This window comes from Psittacula echo (genome assembly GCF_963264785.1).
Source record: "Psittacula echo genome assembly, chromosome: 9".
In the NCBI taxonomy this organism is placed as follows: domain Eukaryota; kingdom Metazoa; phylum Chordata; class Aves; order Psittaciformes; family Psittacidae; genus Psittacula; species Psittacula echo.
The window spans coordinates 18,152,486-18,175,578 of NC_137745.1; the positions used below are offsets into that span (position 1 = coordinate 18,152,486).

General features: G+C 39.2%; 1 protein-coding gene across 4 annotated transcripts in view; it reads right to left on the bottom strand.

Annotated features, from left to right (window-relative positions):
• LOC308224989 (musculoskeletal embryonic nuclear protein 1) overlaps nt 1-23,093 on the bottom strand; it is a 43,110-nt gene that overhangs the window by 15,421 nt on the left and 4,596 nt on the right. For 2 of the 4 annotated variants that reach the window (XM_080625424.1, XM_080625423.1), the window contains exons 2-4: nt 9,847-9,895; nt 7,945-8,040; nt 4,696-4,817 (exon numbers count right to left, since the gene is read on the bottom strand). In XM_080625424.1, coding sequence (XP_080481550.1) covers nt 4,696-4,817; nt 7,945-8,040; nt 9,847-9,895 — 267 coding nt within the window. Of the gene's footprint in view, nt 1-4,695; nt 4,818-7,944; nt 8,041-9,846; nt 9,896-12,673; nt 12,876-23,093 lie in introns of those variants that run through there. The other 2 variants (XM_080625425.1, XM_080625428.1) reach the window with 2 other exon arrangements.

The window sequence follows — 23,093 nt, forward strand, 5'->3', positions numbered from 1 at the left end:
CAAGGGAAAAAGTGGACGTTAATAACATCACCAAGGAGGTGCTCCCAAGAATATCTGGGACATTTGCACATTTGAAGATTCAGCACACAAGCTCAAATTACAATGTTCCTGTTGAAACCATAAAGCTCCACTTTCTAAAGTCTGACAGTCTCTCAAATTCTGATTTTATACCCGTCACGTATAAACTACATGTCTAGAATAAAACAGCAAGTCAGTAGAAATCTTACTGCAAGAAAAAGTGCATAAAGACTGAAACCAAAAAACTTTGAATCCTCAGTGGCAACTGCTGGGCAGAGAAAAACTAGTCTATAGTAGCATAAGGTACCTGAATCAGCCACTTTGCAAATTCATGTTTATAGGCAGCTCCTGAACAAAATAGCTGTGACTCTTCTGTCCTGTAACTTCTCTCTGTTGTTCAAATCCTGAGAAGTTTTCTCAAGAAAATGCCAAATCACAGAACTACTCCACAATAAATTACAAAAGTTTTAAAGTAAGTCCTATCTACCCCATACGGCTCTAAGTTGCTTTGCAAGTCACAAAGAGCTAGGAGGAAAGAGATGCATCAAAGGCAATTTGTGAGCTTTGCCATCTGAGAAGCAAAGACAAGCAAAGAGACCACAGCACGATTTAGCTGCCAATAAAGCTCATTGTCCCCAAAAGGGATTTGGTCACCTGTTTTCTACTCACAGCAGCTAAAGCAGCCTAAGACAAGAAGGGAAGGAGAAAGCAGGGAACATTCTTTTTGCTACAGATCATGACTGCTTTTCTGCTCTTTATATACTCAAACATATTAACTGATTTTGCACTTCTATTAAAATCTAGCTGCTGATGTAATGAATCTGAAAACACAAAACTGGAAATATGAAGACAAATCTAAAACTTTAAAATGCTGACATAAAAAAGCCCTTGAGGGAACGTCATGCTACTTTGTTCATAAATGAGCATGCAGTGCTGTTTTGCTGTACAAACAGCAGCCATTTATGAATGCTGATATTTGGTATCCATTCTTTCCTTGAGGCATTTATGTTGAAAAACTATCCTCCATATAAAGAAGAGGCTTTTAAAACCAGCAGGACACTGCTATTTTTGTGACAGCTTCAAGTAGTGAATCACCAGGGATCAAGTAGTAGAGCTAAGAAGGGAAATGAGCTCACAGCGAGAATTAACTTGAGACAAATGATTATTTAGGCTCTAGAAACATAAACATCACTCAATCACAAGAAGAAACTTGTTAGGGGTGTGGGGGGGAGAGACATGGGACTCCTGTTTGCCCCTACTTGCAAACAAACTGAAATCACTCTGATCTCCAAGCTGGGGACTTGACTTTACTGCTTCAGATAAAATGCCACAAGTTTCCGATACGTCTCAATAAGCAGATACTTCACCGCCCATGCATGCTAAACATCCACATTTAATTTCAAAATACTAAGTCTAAATACACTTGTGACCCCACAGGACTAAATTTTTGCTCCCTCTTCTACCCTACTTAATTATTTTAAATAATCTTATGAAAAATAAGATAAGTTTTCTTGGGGCCAAAGTGAAAAAATTTAAATAAAATAGTGATATGAAGCTTGTTACTTCAGAAGCAACAGCAGTATTTAACAGAAGAGGGCAGCAAACAATCTAATGCAACTTGTCCTTTTAGACAGATTTCTAACATAGTCTAACCCCACTAACCTCACAGCCATTACCAATAACTTTTCATCTGCTATTTGTCTTTATACCAGAAGGCTCTCCCACATGATTAACAGAAATCAGATTTACAATATGTTTTTTAATAGTCTTTATGATAGCTTGACTAAACCAGCAACACACTAAGGTTGGGACAGCACATTAATGAAGATACAGTAAAGAGTCACTAATAAAATGATCTGATATTGGAAAGAACAACTAAGTAAAGAGGACTTGGACAATTTCATACGTAGCTTATACACACACAGGAAATACTTAGAATCATAGAATCATAGAATAGTTAGGGTTGGAAAGGACCTTAAGATCATCAAGTTCCAACCCCCCTGCCACGGGCATGGACACCTCACACTAAACCATGTCACCCAAGGCTCTGTCCAACCTGGCCTTGAACACTGCCAGGGGTGGAGCATTCACAGCTTCCTTGGGCAACCCATTCCAGTGCCTCACCACCCTAAAAGTAAAGAAATTCTTCCTTGTATCCAATGTAAACTTCCCCTGTTTAAGTTTGAACCTGTTGCCCTTTGTCCTGTCACTACAGTCCCTAATGAAGAGTCCATCCCCAGCATCCTTATAGGCCCCCTTCAGATACTGGAAGACTGCTATGAGGTCTCCACGCAGCCTTCTCTTCTCCAGGCTGAACAGCCCCAACTTTCTCAGCCTGTCTTCATACGGGAGGTGCTCCAGTCCCCTGATCATCCTCATGGCCCTCCTCTGGACTTGTTCCAACAGTTCCATGTCCTTTTTATGTTGAGGACACCAGAACTGCACACAATACCCCAAGTGAGGTCTCACGAGAGCACAGTAGAGGGGCAGGATCACCTCCTTCGACCTGCTGGTCACGCTCCTCTTGATGCAGCCCAGGATACAGTTGGCTTTCTGGGCTGCGAGCACACACTGAAGCCGGCTCACGTTCATTTTCTCATCGACCAACACCCCCAAGTCCTTCTCCACAGGGCTGCTCTGAATCTCTTCTCTGCCCAACCTGTAGCTGTGCCTGGCTTGATAAACAAGATCTCCTGATTCAGCATGACAATAACGGATCAGTTGCAGCCCACCTCCACCGCAGAACACAAGTGACAAGGTTCACTTGTTGATTTTAAGGGCTGAGTTGCTTCATTCAGAGATGCCTCACAGCTAATTAAAATAAAATCAGGTTCATTTTTGAAGTCAGTAAGAGATAAAATGAACACACTCCCCACATCTTCCCATCCACAGACTTCTTATTGTTAAAAGGACATTAAAATGAGAACAGATTACAGGAAAAAAAAACCAACCCAGAATGCTATTTATTAGGAAGAAATAAAATCTGGTATTTGATGTGATTACAAGCACCTATGTGTAATATTAATAGATACACCAAGTTTCTTTACTCTGAGTGGAAAGCCAATTTTATATGGGCTGAAATCTGTTCAAACATTCTAAATGGCTTCAAGCCAAATCAACTATCAGAAAATGGGACTTTGGGCAACAGTCTCAAAGCTCAGTCAGAAGGGGTAGCGCAGCAATATCTCGGCCTTTTCCTTGCCCTTTTCCCTTCTCTGGGCATTGCTGCTTATTTAATCCCTTAAGAGACCCAAGTCTGGAGACTGATCTGGGGGAACTATTTACTTTTCTACATATGGTGAAGTTTCTGATGGTTTTGCTCTCTGAATCAGTTCCATGAAGAGTCAGATGTTCACCAGTCCAAAGAAAAGAGTGGAAATACTGGACTGTGGCATGTGGCAATAAAAAGCAGATAAACAGAGTTGTGACAGTGCTGATTTAAACAGCTTGAATAGCCACAAATGTTATCCTAAAAGATACACATTAAACATATATAAATCTAAGAAAAAAAAGAAAAAAAGCCTTAATAGTATATGCAGTTATTTCTCCTAAGATAGATGCTTGTCATCACCTCTATTTTAAACCCCTGGCATTAAAGCAAATAGCAATTACTGCTATTCAGTTGTAAACTTCCCAAGCTTTTGAAATAGTTCATCTTGGCAAGGCCTTTACTTACTTATTCTTAATTCTGTCAGCCACTTAGGATCATTAAAGCAAAGAAATCTACAGACTCCGAAAGCCTACCAATGATAACTATGGAACTGCTATGAAAGCTTTTACTTATCTTTTTTTCCAAACCATAGGGAATTCTTATTTGTTTCTCTCTGATGAAGAGCCATAACTGCTGTCTTATGAGGCAGTCTCTCCACCCATTCCTATCTCAAGGAGCTTCAAATGTAATTTTTAGCATCTATACAGAACTTCCATTCCCAACCAGCCAGAATAAGCAATCTGAAAATAACAGGTTGAACAGAATTAAATGTTGATGTTTGAGCATGTATGATACTCAACTGCATCTGCAAATCCACAACTTGTGCACATCAGTGGACTTCTGTGGCTAACATAATGGAAGATAAACCCCACAATTTCATGGGACAGTGATTTCACTAGCCTATTCCCTAGCCTGCTAGAAAGACATATGCATTTTTCATCAATGATAAAAACCCTACATGCAGGAGTTTGAGTGATCATTACTTTAAGTCAAGCACAGGTCATCTTACCATGCTCTTCATTGAAGGTATGTGGCTGTTTATTTTAAAGAGGGCTGGCAGAGCTCTTAGCCCGTATCTTCAGACAATGGCACGCAGTTCAGTGAAAGCTTTAATAGGAAATGACCTTCCACCTATCATTTATTTAAAAGTACTTCAGAGTAAATGTATCAGGCTGTTATTTTTTTCATGAGATCAGCCACTATCACAATTTGTTCATCACTCCCCAAAAATAAAAAGGATATTCAAGCAGTTGTAAACTTGCTAAATGCTTAGAGACTTGCTGAGCTTTCTAACACAGAAGGTGCATGCCAAGATACAGAACTTAAAAGAACCCTTATGAGAAGTCAAATATTAAGATGACCATTATAATCATTGTATAATGATTTTAAGATGAGTTAGCCATTAGCTGAAATATTCTGAGACTCCATCCTGAAAGGCATTTCAGTGCAAGAACAGAAACATTTACCATATTCACCAAAGCGAAGGGACTCCCACTGCTGCCACTCCACAATGCTGCTGACTGCACGTATACCAATGTAGATTAACAGCATCCCTAATGTGGCATCTAACAAGAAGTTGATAAGGTACCTGAAAGGAAAAATGCAAAAGAAAACAAGGAGCAGGGTCCATTTTATTCAAAGTTTAGTGTATTTTAACATCGTGATCATTAGCAGATCTGTACATACGTTGAGAAGCCAGGGTATTGAAAATAATAATTTGCCAGTGTCCATAATGACATTATTAGCCTAAAATTTAAATAGTTTTAGAAGAGTCTCAATATTTTGTTTCTGTCAAAGTTAAGCTCCAGCCTCTATTTCCATGTGTGCACCTATGTACTCTATATAAATGCCAATATTAATTTTACTCCTTTAAATTAAATCCAGATTTCCGTTTCACCGTTGCTCAGGTCACTCTACATGGAAAGCCTGTATCTGAGTAAAATTAGAGGAAGAAGAGGAAAAGGAATCTTACTTCTGCTTCAAGCAACCAGAGATCACTATGAGTTTCAAATTAATTCTTAAGTTCATTAAATGGGTTCACCTGAAATTCAGAGCATTTTGTAAGTGAATCTGGTTTTTATTTGCTATCACCAAATGTACTGAATGGAACAGCAGCTGAGAAAGAGCCAACTATGAGACACACAGTAAATCCCTGCCACTGAGATTCTTATTTGGTAATTCCAAATAGTTAAGGTAAACTCTAGAGCTATAGGAACTTATCTGCACAAATAAAACCAGCAAATCAGAGAACTGTAGGCTTTTGTCAGCTGTGGAGCAAATCCCTGGGGACAAAACTATGAGAAAATGGGAAGCAAAGAAAGAATACGTGTGTTCAGATCAGTAAAGGAGGAGCTGTTCTGACCCCCAAAATCCCATTCAAGGGCAGCTCAAGAATACAAATGAAGCGCTCATGCCCTCATTCAGCCAAGACTTACCCATAAACTTTCAAAAAACAAGAGAAATAGTTATTTTCTAATAGTTGTGTGTCTAATTGGAGTTTTAATGAACTTCAAACTGGACAAACATTAAACCCAAGGTTTAGTATGTGGCAGAGGAACGGCAGCATTTACAAGAATACAAGTCATTCTAAGGCCACAAGGGGCTGCTCTAAGTCTACAGCGGGAAGGCAGCCATCAGGAGCAGGGAGAAGAGATGTGCCAACACCTATTTCACATCAAATTACAGTGCAGGCCAAGTATGCCCGATATTCCCAAGCACATCAGACTCAGTACACATAGGTAACATGCTCATTCTATCATGCACTGCATTAACCCTGCTCAGGTGTAACCGGGGCACTGGCACTCACAACACAAGTTGCTGCCGCTACCAGATAAATGCATTCGGCTGAGTTCAGTGAGTAAAAGGCTGGGTTCACACAACCTTCCTGGTGTGCTGCGCACAACCAGCCCACTACCCTGCACTACACAAGGAGGGTGCTGTTTGGCTGTTCTACTTAAAATCCTTCAACAACCATCCGTCTGTCGAGGTGTGTTAGCAGATGTTTTACCAGCTTTGGTATTATCACACACCTGCCTAAACTACAGCGCTACATTCTCAAACACAAATGGCAACTTCCAATTGTAGTTTTTTTCCAAGCTTTGAACCATGATGCTTTCCAAAAGTACATTTTCTGGGTTTGTTCTGAAAACAGCCCTCAAACTACAAACCAGGAAAGAACAGAAAACTATCCATGTTTGAATTTCCTCAGTAACATTGCTACTATTTAAATTCACAGACAAACATTGCTTTTACTCACTAATTTTGACCCACTTGGCACTTAGAATATAGTTTTCCCAAGAAAAAACAAGTGGCTTTGGTTAATACTACATCCTATTTTTTCTGCTAACAAGGAGGACCTGTGCCCTTGTCCAAGAAATTACACACTATTTTTTGTTATCCTGAGAACAGTGAAGAACAGCTCTCTGCCTCACCCTCTTGGTTTGTATCATGTTACACTTACATAAAGTGGCATTTGAAAATAAAGCTATGTAGAGTGTATTAAAAAGTGCAGAATAGAACACGTTAGGAAGCCTTTCATTTTGAAAACTCAGCACACAGCACAGCTATTTTCAATTTTAAAATACTTGAGCTTTACCTTTAAACACTGACAATTTTAGACAACCTGTGGTAAGCTTCATCAAATATATATTTCAATATATAAAACCAGAATGAAAGCAATTTGCACCTGCCAGTTTTTAAACCTCTCAGGGTAAGCAAGGAAAAATCCTACAATGATGCCTGATATTACCGTAACTCTCAATTATAATTTAAACTTTAAAGTTATTGTGTTAAAATAAATGCATTTTCCCCACCGTAACGGTTTATGGAGGGAAGAGAAAAGCAGTGTTTTACTTGGGCATTTATAGCATATAAGAATGCAGAAGAAACTGAGAAGGAATAAGGGAAATAAAACAGGCTTGTGAAGCAACACAAGCATGTTCCCTGGGCTGTGTAGCTTCTTTGTTTAGCAAAGGACAACAGTGAGCAGATGCCATTGAAGGATCTGGATTGCTTTTAAAGGGCAAATTATCAGGCTTTTTAAAGTAATTTCACAGCTTCTATTACCAGGAACGTGTAAGCTTCTTTGAGCATAAGCCCTATAAAGAACAAACCCAAACAATTACCATTTGCTTCAGGAGCTCCTGTAAAGAGCCTGACAGGGTGTTAGTCATAAAATCTTCAGGTTTAATATACTACAGTGAAATGCTTATCTACTTAGTCACACTGCTCCAAGCGTGACATTGCAAAATTAATTTGTGCACTAACTGCTTGGGTACGGAGCAATATTTCCTGTTTTAACCTAATGAAATAATACTGCAGTAGCTACTGTAGGGTTTAGAAGAAAATACAAGCATGAATGATTTTTGCTAAGTATCCCTGAAAGCAACCTGACTTTCTATTAAGAAAGTCTTGCTGCATTGAACAGTGCAGCTGGAGGTCAGTGGACACAACATTATATCCATTTCCTTTGGTCCCTAGCACCTCCTCCAGCAAACAGCCCAGAAAAAAAACCTCTCTCAGGTCCTGCCAGCCGTGAACTAAAAAGAGCAGAACTCTGATCCTTGATTAATTCAGGTTAAGGCACAGGTTTTTGAAAGTGAATTTTACCATGAAAATAGGGTGCTCAGCCCTATCTTGCATTATTGCCCATGTACACCATCAAACACAACTGCAGAACTTCCATAAAGACCAATATTCTGAATTTAAACACTTACAGTGAACAGGGATCTTCTTCTGTAAGGTCTGATAAATAGACATTTGCGAAGTGGATGAACAACATCCCTATGGCTTGCTTGGAAGTATCTAAAAACCTGTACAGAAGTCAAAACAGTTTTTAAGACAGACAAAAAATGTTTACGTGACATCCAGACATTGCAAATTTATGTTAATTTAAATTCCATATCAATTATTCATTTTTTTTCTTCAAATGAGAACACCAGAATGATGAAGTGCCCTGGAATTCAGCTTATCTAACAATGTTCCATTTTAAATTCTGTCCCCTTTTTTTCCTTGGACATTGCAAACAATAAACCAAATCATACTAACTTGAAACCTTACCATTGTAAATTTCAAGTCCAGAGATATCCTCTTGGTATCATATGCATTATTCAAGAGCTAATCCTCACTAAGCCTAGCTAAGTCTTTAATAACCTTGTGTAAACAATGAGTATCCCAGTCTCGTGAAATATTTCAGTCCTTTTATGTTTATGCATTTGTAGCAAGTTTATGGCACGGACAAAACCAACATCCTCATCATGTGCTTGCTGGTGAGCAGTTTAATAGCTGACTAATAATGAGTCCTTTAGCTAGAGTACCTTGCTAAAAAGCTAACATTTTCCAGCCAAAAGCATGAAGTGGTCTCACTGATTTTTATCTGTAGTACAACAGCTTAGACCACACTACAAAAGAATTACAACCTTGAAAGCTTCATCTTCATGTAGATGACAGAGAAAATAGTTTGCTATTTACAGGGAAAAATAGAAAAAAGCACTTAGGTACCGATTCAGTATTGACTCCAATCTTTTATCATCACCCTCTGCACAAAACCAAAACTTCCAGTGGATGTTTCATTAGACGTTAAATAAAGGAATTGTGTAAAAAGTATTCTGTAGGCACAAGTGTGTTCTTTGTAACAGACCAACACTCCTTCTGTCTGTTGTTTCCTGGTCTAAACAAAGATCCAAACGCCCCAACAGATACAAACATTTTATGCCTGAATTCATCTCCCCCTCCCTAATAACTTTGTCTTAAACTTCATTCTCTTACATTCATTGCATGACACAGAACGCAGAGTGTTGGAGATGAGGCAGGAAGCCAGTGAGTTCCTTATCTAATCAGTACACCACACTATAAATAACAATAAGCAAGTCCCACAACAAGATTCATTGCTTAAAAATTAAGGGTTATCGCTCCACTTATCAGAATTTCAGACTGATGTAGGCCACAGTACACCAAGATTTTGTATTTATTTTTTCAATGAAATAAAGGCCAGGGTTAGTTTTGAAAAGCAGCATTGTACGAGATGAATTTAAACCACTGAGGTCTTCAACAACTGGAATGACTGTTTAACATTCACCCCAGTTTCAAAACAAGTATAGGCTGCGCTGGCATTGCTACAATCCAGCAACCTGTAAGAAGTAATAAAAACAAATATAATTTTTGTACCTTCTTTCTGTCATAGCTTATATTTTTTTATATCTTTCACCACACTGTTTTCTATATTATGTATAGTAGGTTAGCTACAGAACATGGAATTTTGTTTAAGCCCAGCTGAGAGCTTCTTGTAAGCCTATGGAAGTTTGTACATGTTCAGATGCATCTTTGGGCAACTCCAAGTTTCCACCTTCAGAAGAAGCACAACTTGAAGGTTTATGTCTAAATGCACATCTCTGTAGAGACTCCTGGAAATGCTTAGTAAGAAAGAACTAGTAGAGAAACACGCAGAAGATATCTGCATTGACTCATGTATTTTGTTTTTGTTCCTCACTGTTAGTCACCGACTTCTTGTCATCACTTTTCTTTTCCTCAATCATCATAGGCAAAAAACCCCCATTTCCTTCAATTTCTAACACATGCAAGAAACAACAAAATTAGGAATAAAGCACGCAGAAACATACCATATCCTCCAGGGACGTCTTTCATGCTTTGGTTCTCGGAAGCGTTTTACTAAGAAGAAAAAAAGAAAGTAAATAATTGAAGACAGTCAGGAACTCCCAAAGCACCAAAAATAAAAAGTGAAAGCTGATCAGTTTGCTGAAATTGTACATTCTTTAATAAACGAGATCGTACGCAACAGCATTTCACTTTCTCAACTCCAAGGATAACTGCCAAAGAAACTGGCTCCCTTCTGTCACCTTCAAGTTCCTGGAGATCCATCATCTGACTGCCAATATACCTCACTTGAAAATATCTATTACTGACACTATTTCACTGGCCTTAGCTTTTATGATTGCCCATCCAGAAAATCTAATTTCCAGTAGGAAAGCAGGTATTAGAAAAACCCGTTTCTTTTGCTCACTGGAGTCCAAAAGTCAAATTGGAAAGTATTCTCACAATACAGGGGCAATCTGTAATACCACTAATAAATCAAGTGTATTAGTAACAGGACAAATGTATTCTCTGACAAAGCATATTTATTTTTACAGATGACAAGTAAGACTTCTGTGGGCAACCTGAATTGCAAAAGGAAAGCAGGGCAGATGCTTTAGTCAGATAATCCCTTCACAAACAGGTTGGCACTATTAAACGCCTCCAAAAAATCCAGTATTAAAATCAATGCCAACTATACAAAGCCAAAGAAATAGATGAATTTGACTATTTCAATCTTGATACAGTTTATAGTACAAACTGTTTGGGTATCTGATTGAAAGCTCCTCCCACCCCCTGCCCTGCTACTCCCAGCTACTATCTTCTCAGGAAAATCTATTCTTAACTCTTTCTGAGCAAGAAAACTCTTTTTCCCTACTGAGAACTCATGCTGAGCCCTGGTCAGACCTGGAGGGGGCTGGGGCAGCCTCACCTCTGGCAGATCTGGCCTAATGCAGATTTATTTTCTGTTACAGCTGCAAGATACCAATTCCTTATATATCATAAGGACAGACCAAAGATAACAGAGTATAGCAAAACCTTTCCACTAAGGATGGGTTTTATGCATGGGTTTAACATATGGGTTTTACGTCCTTCTTCTGCCAAAGGTTGTGTCACCCACCAGCTCCTTCCACACAAATCTTGAAAAATAATTATTCAGGCTCTTATTTCAGTCCTGCAAAACATCGATAGGATTCTAACCTGCTCCTCCAGGTAGCAGCAAGGAATTCAAGTTTCAAATAGGATGCTGCATATAATTTATGCATATATTTTAGTGGGAGGTGTCCCTGCCCATGGCAGGGGGGTTGGAATTAGATGATCTTAAGGTCCTTTCCAACCGTAACTATTCTATGATTCTATGATAAATTATGCTTACCTAGCTTACAAGCCTTTAAAACACATGCTGGGCTATGAACCAATCACAACTTTTTCACAAAGTAAGGCAATATTCCCCAAAGCCAACCTCATACACATAATACAGCATTAATATAATTACCCAAATGCCTTAAAATGGACACATAAAAAAATCACCTCCAAGGTGGAGGGGCAGCGTTTGCAGGGAGCACCAAGCTAACAACTTGCCATTTTACTGTCTGCCACTGCCTCTGACAGTAGAGAAAGAAACTGTGTTTCACCCCCAGATAACATAACCATTGGAAATTAAAAAGTGACAAGAGAAAAAGCCTGAACATTTACATCAAAGATGAAGCTGTAATATCAACATTTGCCAGCAGTTTAATCTGTGATTCACATGCTATAAATACAAAATTTCTGTTGCAAACAAGCAGCACCCAGCTAAGTTAACCCCTTTGCTGTTTATGACAAAGCCTCCTCAGTCACACTATGGATCACCTTAATTAGTGTCCCTTCTACACAACAAGAAGCCACAAAACATCACAAAATAAATGCAAGAAGCAGAAGTTTCAAGGTACTGGGATTTGTGCAAGATGCAGACAAAATGGGAATTAAACTGGTAAGAGCTGCATACTTCTGGAGGAGAGGGGGGAATTCCAAGCTCAGGCTTTTGTCTGTTATTACTATAAAGTTGTATAAGCCTTTGAGTTATTTCTTTCTCTGAAGTATTCACCAAAAAAATCATTTTGGAAGAGAATATTCCCAACCAATTCAACTAACACCATTTCCAGTTTTTATCCTGACTGAGAAAAGACTTCAGAAAGTCCATGTTTCTCCAGCCAGCTCCTGAAAATATCACAATTCATTTGAGTTATCATTAAACAGAAAAATTAACTTTGAAAGCCTCTACAGAGGTCTTTTGGGAATGTATTAAATGGCTGATCACGCCACGAACTTCTATCCCCCAAGTTAAATGAGACAATACATTCAAATGCTTTAGGAGGTGCTACCTGCTGAATATGCACCTGTACACTTGAAGGCCTGCTGGATCCATATGAAACAGGGTTGCCTGCTCAGCCTAGTTTCTTTGCAGCTCTGTGTCTGCAAGCATCAGGTATTTCTGACACACATAGGTATTGCCAGGAATTTCCCTACATCCCCCTGATGCAGTATGCAGGTTACACTGCCTATGCAGCACAATATACTATCACTTCAGACTGGTTCAAGTTGAGCGCAATTTCATTTCTTCCCCAGCAAGGGAGCAAGTTTTCTGTATGGCTGTAGACAGCTGAGGCCTTCCCAGTAAGCAAATTGAGCAAAAACCCCTCAGACTGTAAATAACCACACTGGTAAGCTCACAGTTCATAGCATGTTTGCTATTAATACATTAATTTTGCAACTAAACCCCAGCATTCCCCCCCCTCTCCCCCCCTAATAAAGATTCTGTAAATGTTTTAAGGATCTCTGATTGGGGAGGGGAAAGCAATTCTTCCCATTGCCCACCTCCAATAGATGTCATGATTGTAGCCACACTCAGCTTTCAGCCCCACTCTCAGTTTCTCTTGGCAGTCTGCATTGCCTCACTGTAAACTCAGAGATGTGCACTGGTGCGTGTGGCAGCTGACAGATGGATCTCAATCTGCCAACTTCTCACTGAGGAGGTGGGACCACTCCATATGCTTCAATTCGGAGCGTTACACTCGCACTAGCAAGAATTCACCATATTTAATATTAATTAACTAATAATATTCAGAATTTCATGCTGAATTATAAATGAAGAAAGCAGCACTGCTTGTTTATACATTCAATGCCAGAATTTGTCAGGAAAGGAAATAAAAGCACTTCTGCCAACAGGCATGTGAGCTGCCAGACGGACTGATAACAGATAAGCATATAAGGCAGAGTATTGTTAATGCAAAATCCAAGTTCATTAAATTGTCTTCTCATTTCATTGAAAGTCTAAGAATAATAAATGCCAGAGTACTGTGGAAGGCTTTCTAACAGTTAGAAACATAGGAGTTTTGCAATCAGTATTCCAGAAAACTGAAGACTCACGGGGAAAAATAAAAGTCATATATAAGAACAGAAACAAGAAATAAAGTAAATCTCTCCAAACTGTCAATACAAAGAGCAATGCTTGAACCTGTACTTGGAATTCAGCCTTCCCTTCTCTCACTCCTTCAGCTTCTCAAAAAGTACCATGTGGAATATTTTGCTGATGTGAACTAAGTTCAATATGGATTCAAGAACTCCCACCAAGTTTCTGGATGGCTGCTCTTGTAGCACCACAGAACTGGCCTGCCTCAGATGTCTGAAATCTTTCTAGTTGTCATGTATTGTGTTTCTTAGACTATTCAAAATGTTTGATGTCCTCTGCAGCTGTACAATAACACTGCTTTTCTAAGGAGAGAATTGGGGGGAATTTCACTTGTATTTCCAGTGCTTCTCAAAACATTCAAAAAATAGGTCAAAGACAAAGCATGTGAAAACTGTTTTGTCTCATAAACCTCCAACACATCTCTGTCATGAGACCTCAGCAAAGTGACAGCTGAGGTAGCCAAACAGGAGACGAAAACCAGAAGGAGGAAAGGTTAGTAAGGGTAAGGTCACATCTGCACATTACACATGCAAACCTGCTCATGAGGGTGGGCAGTTTCAGCCAGGATAGAATCAGAGACTTCTCATGGGTGCACAGGCAACTGGCATGAGGAAACAGCCACAAGTTACAGCCAGGGAATCTCCAGCATGACAGAAGCAAAATCCTTCCAGTGACAGCTGTAAACTCTGCAACAAGCTGCCCAGAGAGCGTGCAGTGCCTTCAGTCTCATAGACCTTGAAAATTCACTTGGGCTATGCTCTGAGTCAGGAGCCAGGCTGGCCCTGCTCTGAGCAGCGGCGGGAGCAGGTGACATTTGGGGTCTCTTCCAACAAAAATTGGCCTATAAGTCTAAAAATCATCCTTCTGTGATATGACACTTAAAAGCTCCAAGATTTGCGCCAACTACCAAAGGATCAAAGTATGCCTAACTATAAACTGTACACGTATCTACGTACGCACAGAATTTAACAGTCAGAAGTCTGCGGCAGCTTGAGCTTCCATGCAGTGTTGTATCATGAGAGTGGTAAATCTCCTCCAGCAGGATGGCTTTGCTGGGCTCCCTGAACAACGTGTTGCAACCAGAGAGATCCTCCAGCAGAGATCTCATAGTGCAAGACTGTTGTGACCGGCAAGGCTACTTTGATATTAATTCACATAATTTCCAACATTCCAGTATTAAAGTTTCCAGTAGAACACTATTTTGCTAACTATGTACTGAGTAACAGCCGAAGAGCTAAACTGAGCATTAGCATCCAAACTCGGAATGGGATGCAGAATTTCATATGGCTACTCTCAGAGAACTGAACTATTCTGAGCACATTTGGTTATCAGGAGAACATATGCATCACAAATTTGATCCTGCAATTTCTAACCCCATAAAAAACTTGTAAAATCAACTACATATGCAGAGCAGATTTCAAGTTTTTAAAATTCTGTTTAGGAAGACTGTCAAAAACACTGTTCTGCTTGTTAGTATCAACACTTTGCCTATAACAGTGGGAAACATGTCTGTAATTCATGAGCACATGCACAATAGTCATTCCTGAAAATTCACACCACCATGGAATGGCAATGATCAGTGAACGCTACGTTACCTGTGATCTTTGTCGTGTATTTGAACTTACCTCCCTTTCCCACTACAGCAAAGCTTTTAAGAGGCTTGTCTCGCAGTTTCACTGCACCCCATCCCTTATTTTCTTAGCAGCAAAGAGGGAATAAGAAGTTCCATACTTCTCCAAAATGGAATTTTTCCATTTTAAATTAACTTTGAAGACACAACTCGCCTGATGAGAACAAGCTAAAATGATGCCTTACAACCACATATCACTTGATTATCAAAAGTTTCTGTGATAGTTATGAGCTCAGCATCTTCCTTTACTCATAGCTTAAAAAAAACCAAGGGACACAGCAGGTGAGTGTATTTAAAGACAGGTAATAAATGTGATTGCACTAAAGACAAAAAACCCAGTGTTTCTGGCTTGCTGCTCATTTCTCCAGAGAGAATTTTATGCCATTAATGTCCTGGCAATTCGATTTTTGCCCTACTGCAATTCTTCCTTCTTTTCCTATAGCCCATTAGCTACAACTGAGATGCTCAAATACAGGATACCCTGAAAGCCCACCTGCTTATTTCCCCACATAAGAACCCCAAAAATCTTCATTATATTTTTACTTAATGATCAAGACTTGTCAACACTCTTGGACACCAACTCTACTAAAGTAGAAATTATACTGGACTAGAGCAGCTGGTTTCTAGCCACATGCAGTGACGTGTTGAAGAAAGATATCAGGAACCATGGTTTGTTTCTTCATGGTGAAGAAAGTTATGGAATAACTCACTCAAAGGAAAATTGTGTTCTAGTCAATGTTAAAGACTGGGATAAATGAAGCGCACGAGCTCACCAGCTTCGAACCCCTGCAAAAAGGAGTTTTAAAACTTCTGTAAGACAGAAAACAGTATTTGCCATGCAACTACCCAACCTGTTTTCCTAATTCCACCTCACCCTTGGCCTAAATGGTTCTGTAGATACGTGTGTAATTAAGAGATTGTCCATTAAAGATGGTTACCCAGGGAGAAACTTTACAGAAATGCTGGACACAATAAAGTTTAATGACCCAGCGAGTTCGTTATTCAGGGACATCATCACACTAATGATTCAGTGCCTGGACAGCTGTGCAGTACCTGCAAAACTGCAGGTCTTATGCCAGTCTCTTTGTTCCAATGGCAACAGTTAGAAGGATAATGTGGCTACAGCTCTTGGGCAGCAAAACCTTAGCAATAGCTAACTGGATCTGACTGGCACTCTTGTTAAAGCAGAGAACAAGGACTTTGTTTTACTGCAGTTAGATAAGCTAGTGCTGAGCATCCACCAAGCCCAGCTATCTCATAAGCAGGGCTTTTTTGCCTCAACACAGATGACGGAAAATGATGTGCCAACACTGTATTTCACCTAAGCTATCAGATAGGCAGCAGTGCTTGCTGGATAAACACCGGAGAATTGCAGTTACTGGAAACTGCCTCAGTAAAAACATTTACTTCCTACCTGCTTCCACACCTAGCTCAAAGCCTACACGGAAATTTCGTCCCTACAAAGGCTTTATGATAGCTAAGGGAGTGCCTATTGTAAAAAGTAGCTCCTCTTCACAGTGCAGGGGAGGAGAGGACAAATCATTACCAGGAAAAATTAAAACCAGTGCAACCTGAGCTTTGGAATAAAGCAGACAATGTTGTTGCTTCAGGAAGAGCGGCCAAGCACATTTCATGATGTTGGTGAGCTTTTTATTCCTAACACGTACATATTTTAATCTCAAAAAATGTATCTTCCAAATGCTTTAGCTTGTAAAGATTGGCTGCAGGAGACACAAATATTACCTGCCACAGACAACCCAGCCTAAGCCAATTTCACCAAGGCTGATCTCATGCATCCTGGCAGCACATGATAGTGTGGTTCTGACAGAGGCATTAATTGCCTGTCAATAAAGAAAACAAATGTGTCTTAGTAGAGCATGCAGCCCAGACATACCTTTTTTTAAAGGTAAAGGTTACTTTTAATACAGCTAGTATTTAATACAGCTAGGCACAAGCTCTCATTCTCAATTGCTAACTTATTTCTGATCTCCCCAGAGAAAGCAGTCCTTTAGAAGTCAGAAAATCCATGTAGTGCACACTATATAAACAAAAGTATTCAGCCCTTTACTCCCTGAAAGGCACACCAGCACTACAGCAACACTGAAGGGTTGCAAGGAACTCCTTTAAGAATTCTAAGGTAAACCAAACAACTAGCTCAGGAACTTTTTAACCACCTATTAAAGTTATAAGACAAGATTTGATCTTAGAGACAGACACTTGTTATCTCTCCATTTAGCATATGCAGCACTGTTCACCCAAAGCATGCTCCATTTGAAAGGTCACAATAAATACAATTTCCCAGCACTTTCAGTAACAGAAGCATATGCTGGTCTGTGTCTTCAGCAGGTATGAGATACTTAAAGCAAAATAAATCTAAGCCTCCAGTATTGAAAGTACCTGTACAATTGGTTTTAGAAGTTTAATATCCAGCCCTCCTGCAAGCACTCAGAACTAGGTGTTATTAAACAACTACCCTCACAAAAAACAGGTAGGTTGCTGGAGAAACAGACCTAGCACTCCTACCATGCGACACACACACCTAGTGAGAGCTGGAACATGCAGTCTGCTGTGTTCAAGTGGGTTTCCTCCCCCCTCTCCCCCCGCATTAAAAATAAGAACCATTTGGGAAACATGAATTATTTAGTACAAAACAAACAGAATCAATCTGTATTAATGTGCACTAAGCAGCAATTTATGATTCACAACACCATTTTCATGTACAGCATTCACAAGATCACTCAATAATACATGAAGCTTTCCTAACGTTATTAGCATGACAACAGGTATCAATGAACTTTAAGTCATTCAAGCCAGTTGTTTTAAACCAGCTCTTGGGAATAGAGAGAACTGCCAAAGCACAGACAGAAACTCACTCATCATTCATTAAAATATTAATTAAGCCAGTGATTGTAGCCGTTTTAAAAGCACAAAGCAAACCCAATATGTGAGTTCAGATACATGCAGAAAGAGTGTAAAGTGAAAACTGTGTTTCTATTTGTAGAAAAATGATAAACAGCAAATATATTAAATCAAGAAGGCCAAAGGTAGATGTACACTGTATGTTTAGAGTCCATTAAATTCCAAGTAGCTTTGCTTACCAGATTCATTCTTCCTAGGCTGCTGAAACTATTGAAGCATTGAACTGTAAGCAAGACACATTTCACATAGCACCAGCTGTTTTACAAAGAAAAAAAGATACAGAACCTATGTTCATACATTCTCTTAACACACTATCAGATATCATGAGAGGAGTCATGGCCAATTATGCAGATTTCTTTGATATAATATACCAACAACTAGGTGTTCCCTGTATAAATTAGACTTCTGAAATCAAGATGAAAATATGTAACATAATATGTGCATAAGCATTCTTTTTAATGGTAAAGCTTCATACTTCTTACCATTTGCGTAAGTTTCATAAAAGCTTCACAACACCAAAACCTAATGCCAGCACTAAATCGGACTGCCATAAAAAACCTCAAGGTTTTAAGATCATATGGAGGAGGATGGGTTGTTTTTTTTCCCCCAGTTTAATTTTAAAGCACCTTAGACCATTTCATCTTGTAACATTACAATTACGTTCCAAAGAAAGCATTAAACCCCTATGCATATAAAATAACATACACTGCTAGTCACATCATCCGCCTCAAAAGAGAAAGCTATGCTGGAAGATGCTGCATAGTAGCTGCTTTTCCAGCACAAGTTAAAAAGAGCAGTTATTCTTAAAAGGAATTAAAATTGTAGAGCACATCTTCAAAAATTACTAGAGACAGAGGATATATACTGTTAGTTGTGAATAGCTGTTTGTCATTTCTGTTCCATGGGGAAAAATAAAACCTGTATTTTTGATAAATGGAAAAAAAAAATAACTAGAGTGGAACAACAAAAACCAAGCAAAGGTTATTTCTGTGAGTGCTCATTCCAGGTGACTGGCTAGCATGTCCAAAATTGGTAAGATGTACTCTATAAAACAGTATTTGGCCAAGTTCTAAGCACTGAAATCCAGGACGATGATTCCCTAAGGTTTACCGGTTACCAAAACAGCATCAGTCCTATAAAATTTGCTGTTACATTTGAAACTCTCACAAATCCAGGAACTTCTCTCTCTAGTTTACCTCTCACCAAAGATTTCTAGTTACTTCCATTGGTTCATCTCCTTCCACAGCGTCAGTGGAACACAGCAAGGGAGAGACGTCTCAAAGAGAGTAAGTACACAAATAAACTTCTTGTCACAAATCTTTCTGTCTTGAGCAGCTTACAGGCAGCTGCTTCCCAAATCCTCCAAGCTCTATTTAATGCCCTGTGACCAGACAAAACAAGGGAACAGTACTGTGCTCCTCTTCTCCCAGAGAAGCCATCACATTAATCATGGCAAGATGAGGAATGGTTTGCCTTAGAATCTGAGGTAGCCAAAAAGGTGACAAAAGTTAAGATGACCTAAGTTAAAACTACAAAAACATTTGACTATTAAAAAAATTGCAATTTCTAGATAAACAAACCCAAAAACCAAACCAAACATCATGAACAACAGAAAAACCAAGTTTAGTACCTTCCTTGAGATGTCTTTTCCTTGCTATAGCTCAGCATGCCCCTGAACTAACTTATATGTGGAACTATGGATCCAAACCATGAATGCAAGCTATGAGAGGTCTGAACTCTGAATCCATTTTAGTCCATTTTTACCCCCAACATTCATTACATGTAACATATGCACTAGGTTATAACAGCGAATTTAAATAACATATGTGATTTAGGGTCAGTGCTAGAAAAACAGATCTTCAGTATTTTGAGCAACAGTGCAAACAAGTTTAATTATTCCTGATTAAACCCTAAAACCTTATCCCTGTACAACACCACTTGCAAAGGCAGCCTCATGCAAGCTCCAACCTCCTATTCAGTGTGCCAGTGAGATTTAACATATTAAGTTTTGTTAGGGAATACATCATGCTGTGATCAAGAAATCTTTTATAATGTGAAGAATTTCCTACCAGCAGGCATGAGGAGGCAGACCTGATTTTTCATTTCATCAACAGAATCCACCCAGATAAGACCTTGTTAAATACCAGTTTAAGAATGCAAACTTCATTAACCATGAAATTAATATCACTGCAGAACACAAAAATGCAGTGTTTGTACAATCAGCTCCTTACAAATTTAATTATAAAACACTAGTCAAGAACATATCCATTATGCAGTGCACAGTTAAACAACAGGCTAGCTAACAGTCCACAAGTTAGTTCTAATTAAACACAGCTTCAGAGTTTCTGCTTAATTTATCACTTTAATAGTTCACAAATGTCAACATAACTTATCCTTTTTCCTAAACATTTCACAATGCGAATGACATGCCAAATTATACTTAGAGCAATCTTATTATCTGGAGTACAATTATATCCAGCAATCAGCTGAGTAATATGAAAACTTAATACATTCTGAGCCAACAAGACAAAAAAGGGCATTAGACAATTGTTAATGAAAAGTGCAACTTACTTACAGATTATTTATCTGAATTTGTACTTTTTGTTTTTTTTCCTTAACTTTTACTTGCATGGCATTTATGGCAATAGTTGCTGGATTTAGTGACACATATTAATGACCTGACACCATCAGGATGTTAAGCCACCCAATAAAGTGCTATTACAATCTACATCCAACAAAGAATCAGGCATCCTGTAGGCAGTTTTAATCAAAAACCCCAAGAAAATGTAGTTTAAGCAAGAATGAACATTACAAAAACATGTTTCTCTTGTTGGCAATAAATGCAAAGACATGTACATAACTATGCTACAAAATAAGACTGGTTTTCAGTTTTCAAAATAGAAAACAATTCCAAAATTATTATTCCTAAATTCCTTTCAGGTTATTTGCTTCACTTGAAAAAGAATCAGCTCAGTACTTCCTGATGCTATTATTACTTCGTTTTGTACAACATGAAATTTGTTAGAAAGGTTTGTCTTTTCCTGGAGAGCTTGGAATGGACAGAATTTACATTACTAGATATTTCATACATTAAAAAGCACTACAATATTACCACGGCAAAAGAAAGCCATTTACTTAGCTAATTCACTCACATGGTTGCTTCCCCTCTCCTCCCCCTGCTACAGCTTGTAGTGCATCTCTCACTTTTGTCTCAAACACAGATAAGAATGTCACACAGACACTGAAAGGCCTGATGATTTATTTAAAACAGACAAGAAGCAGTCATGTTACATGGCTGTCTGCCATACTTCACCGTCTGAGAATAAACAAAGCACTTGATCATTGTAAAGCATAATTTACTTGGCTGTGACCAAAGTGACCTCACAGGGCTTTTCCAAGTCCTGCAGCCACAAGCAGCCACTTAACCTGCAGACTAATAGCTACTACAGCCCACTAAGATACCGATCATTGCTAATTACCATGGATGGGGCCTGAAGGAGCAAGGGGTAAATACGCCTTCTTTCTACTACCATCATGCCCTCTTGCTTCCTCCTGGGCTGCCAGCCAGGTGGGAGAGGATCACATCATCCCTTCATACCGGGTAGTCAGACAGTCAGACCTCAGACTGACTGCCATGTAAGATGAGGATCTGCTTTACACAGGGAGTCCTTAAGGAAAACCCAACACAGACCAAAACGGAAGCTCTCGGGGCTGGGCTTTGCCCTGCCACCCCGGCGGAGCTGTCCATGGTCTTGCCGGGCCACCCACCTGCTCTCCGGTGACACGCGGCTGTGTGGTACTTAGTTGCCACCTGGGCTGAAACCACGACATCGCGATGGTACCTGAAAGCGGCCCTTAAAGTCACTTCAGACTATCTAATACTAGGTCCGACTAGACATTGGAACACACATTCTACATACACCTGGCAATTCACCAGGTACCTTCACTCACAAAGAGCTCTAGGAAACAAAATACAGCACATTCTGCAAAGTGTGCTGCAGTGTGTAAGTACAATACTCTTCCTATTTTCAGCAATAGGAAAGGTCCTATTTGTGATTTGAAATTCTGTATGAGATGAGTTTTAAAATGTGTCACACAAAGAACATGAGGCAGTCCTCAGCAACTCATGTGAACATGTACCACGTCACTCAGAACGAATACATAAAAGGATGGCATGTTAACAAGTCAGTAATATCAAGTCTTTTAAAACAATGTCTTTGTTAATAAAACACCACCCTGCCAACAGGCTTCTCCCTTCATCTTAGAAAATGGCCAGGTAGAATAAACTTGATACTGCTACTCAGAAGCTGGTATTCCACTGCTGATTTTATGGGATATCAAAGCCAACTCCCTGCCATTTCCATGTTCCTTAAATCTGCTCAAGCAGAAAGAAAATTGCTACAGAAAACAACTAAAAACATATGCTTTGGCTCTTTTTCATCTCATAGTTTTCTGTAAGATTTTTTTTTGAAAGGCCACTGGAATTACTTTAAATTCCTTCTCAAGTCCCTGCTCCCTGGAACATTATCTCCTGCACTAATACTCCCTTACCTTCACACAAATATGAAATCATACCTCTGAAAAGCATAGTTTTACTACAGCATTTCAAAGTCCACTGAGCTACTTACTAAGACAGCTTATTATCTGAAGAAACATTCGCTTTCCTTGAATGGCTTATCAGGTTGGAAAACCTTGCTGTAAAGTAAACTGATCCTAGGGGTGTCATTTTTAAGGTATTTCTTTGAAGGCACTATAAGCAAAAAAAGACCTTAAAAAAATATATATACACAGTATCTTTTATAAGAATTGCTTGGGTTTTTTCCTCAGCTGTGACCCTCAACGACAAACTCACCTACTCAGTTATTCACTGCACCTCTCCCCTGCCATTTAACTTCCCAGTGCAAGTAGAAACAAACTATAATAAAGCCATAAAAAGGCAACAGACCCACACACCCCGCTCTCCTTCACAGCCTATTTGTATTTGCCCCACACAGACACAAACCTTTTACCTGCAGAGGACCAAGCAATATTTCTATTTCAGTAATTTAACAACACGACTCGCATGTAATTTCTCAGCTGTTCCTAAGTACCCCAAAACAAACATAGCCACACTGATAAGGTACCAATCTACCGATAAAGAAGCTTAGTGAATAAACAACGTATTCAAGATAAGTACATGAAGCAGGTTGTGTCAGACAGGGTAAAGGGACGGGCAACGTTTTTTTTCCCCACGCCTTTCTGCCAGTTTGGCTGATAAAGCTTACATTACTTACAAC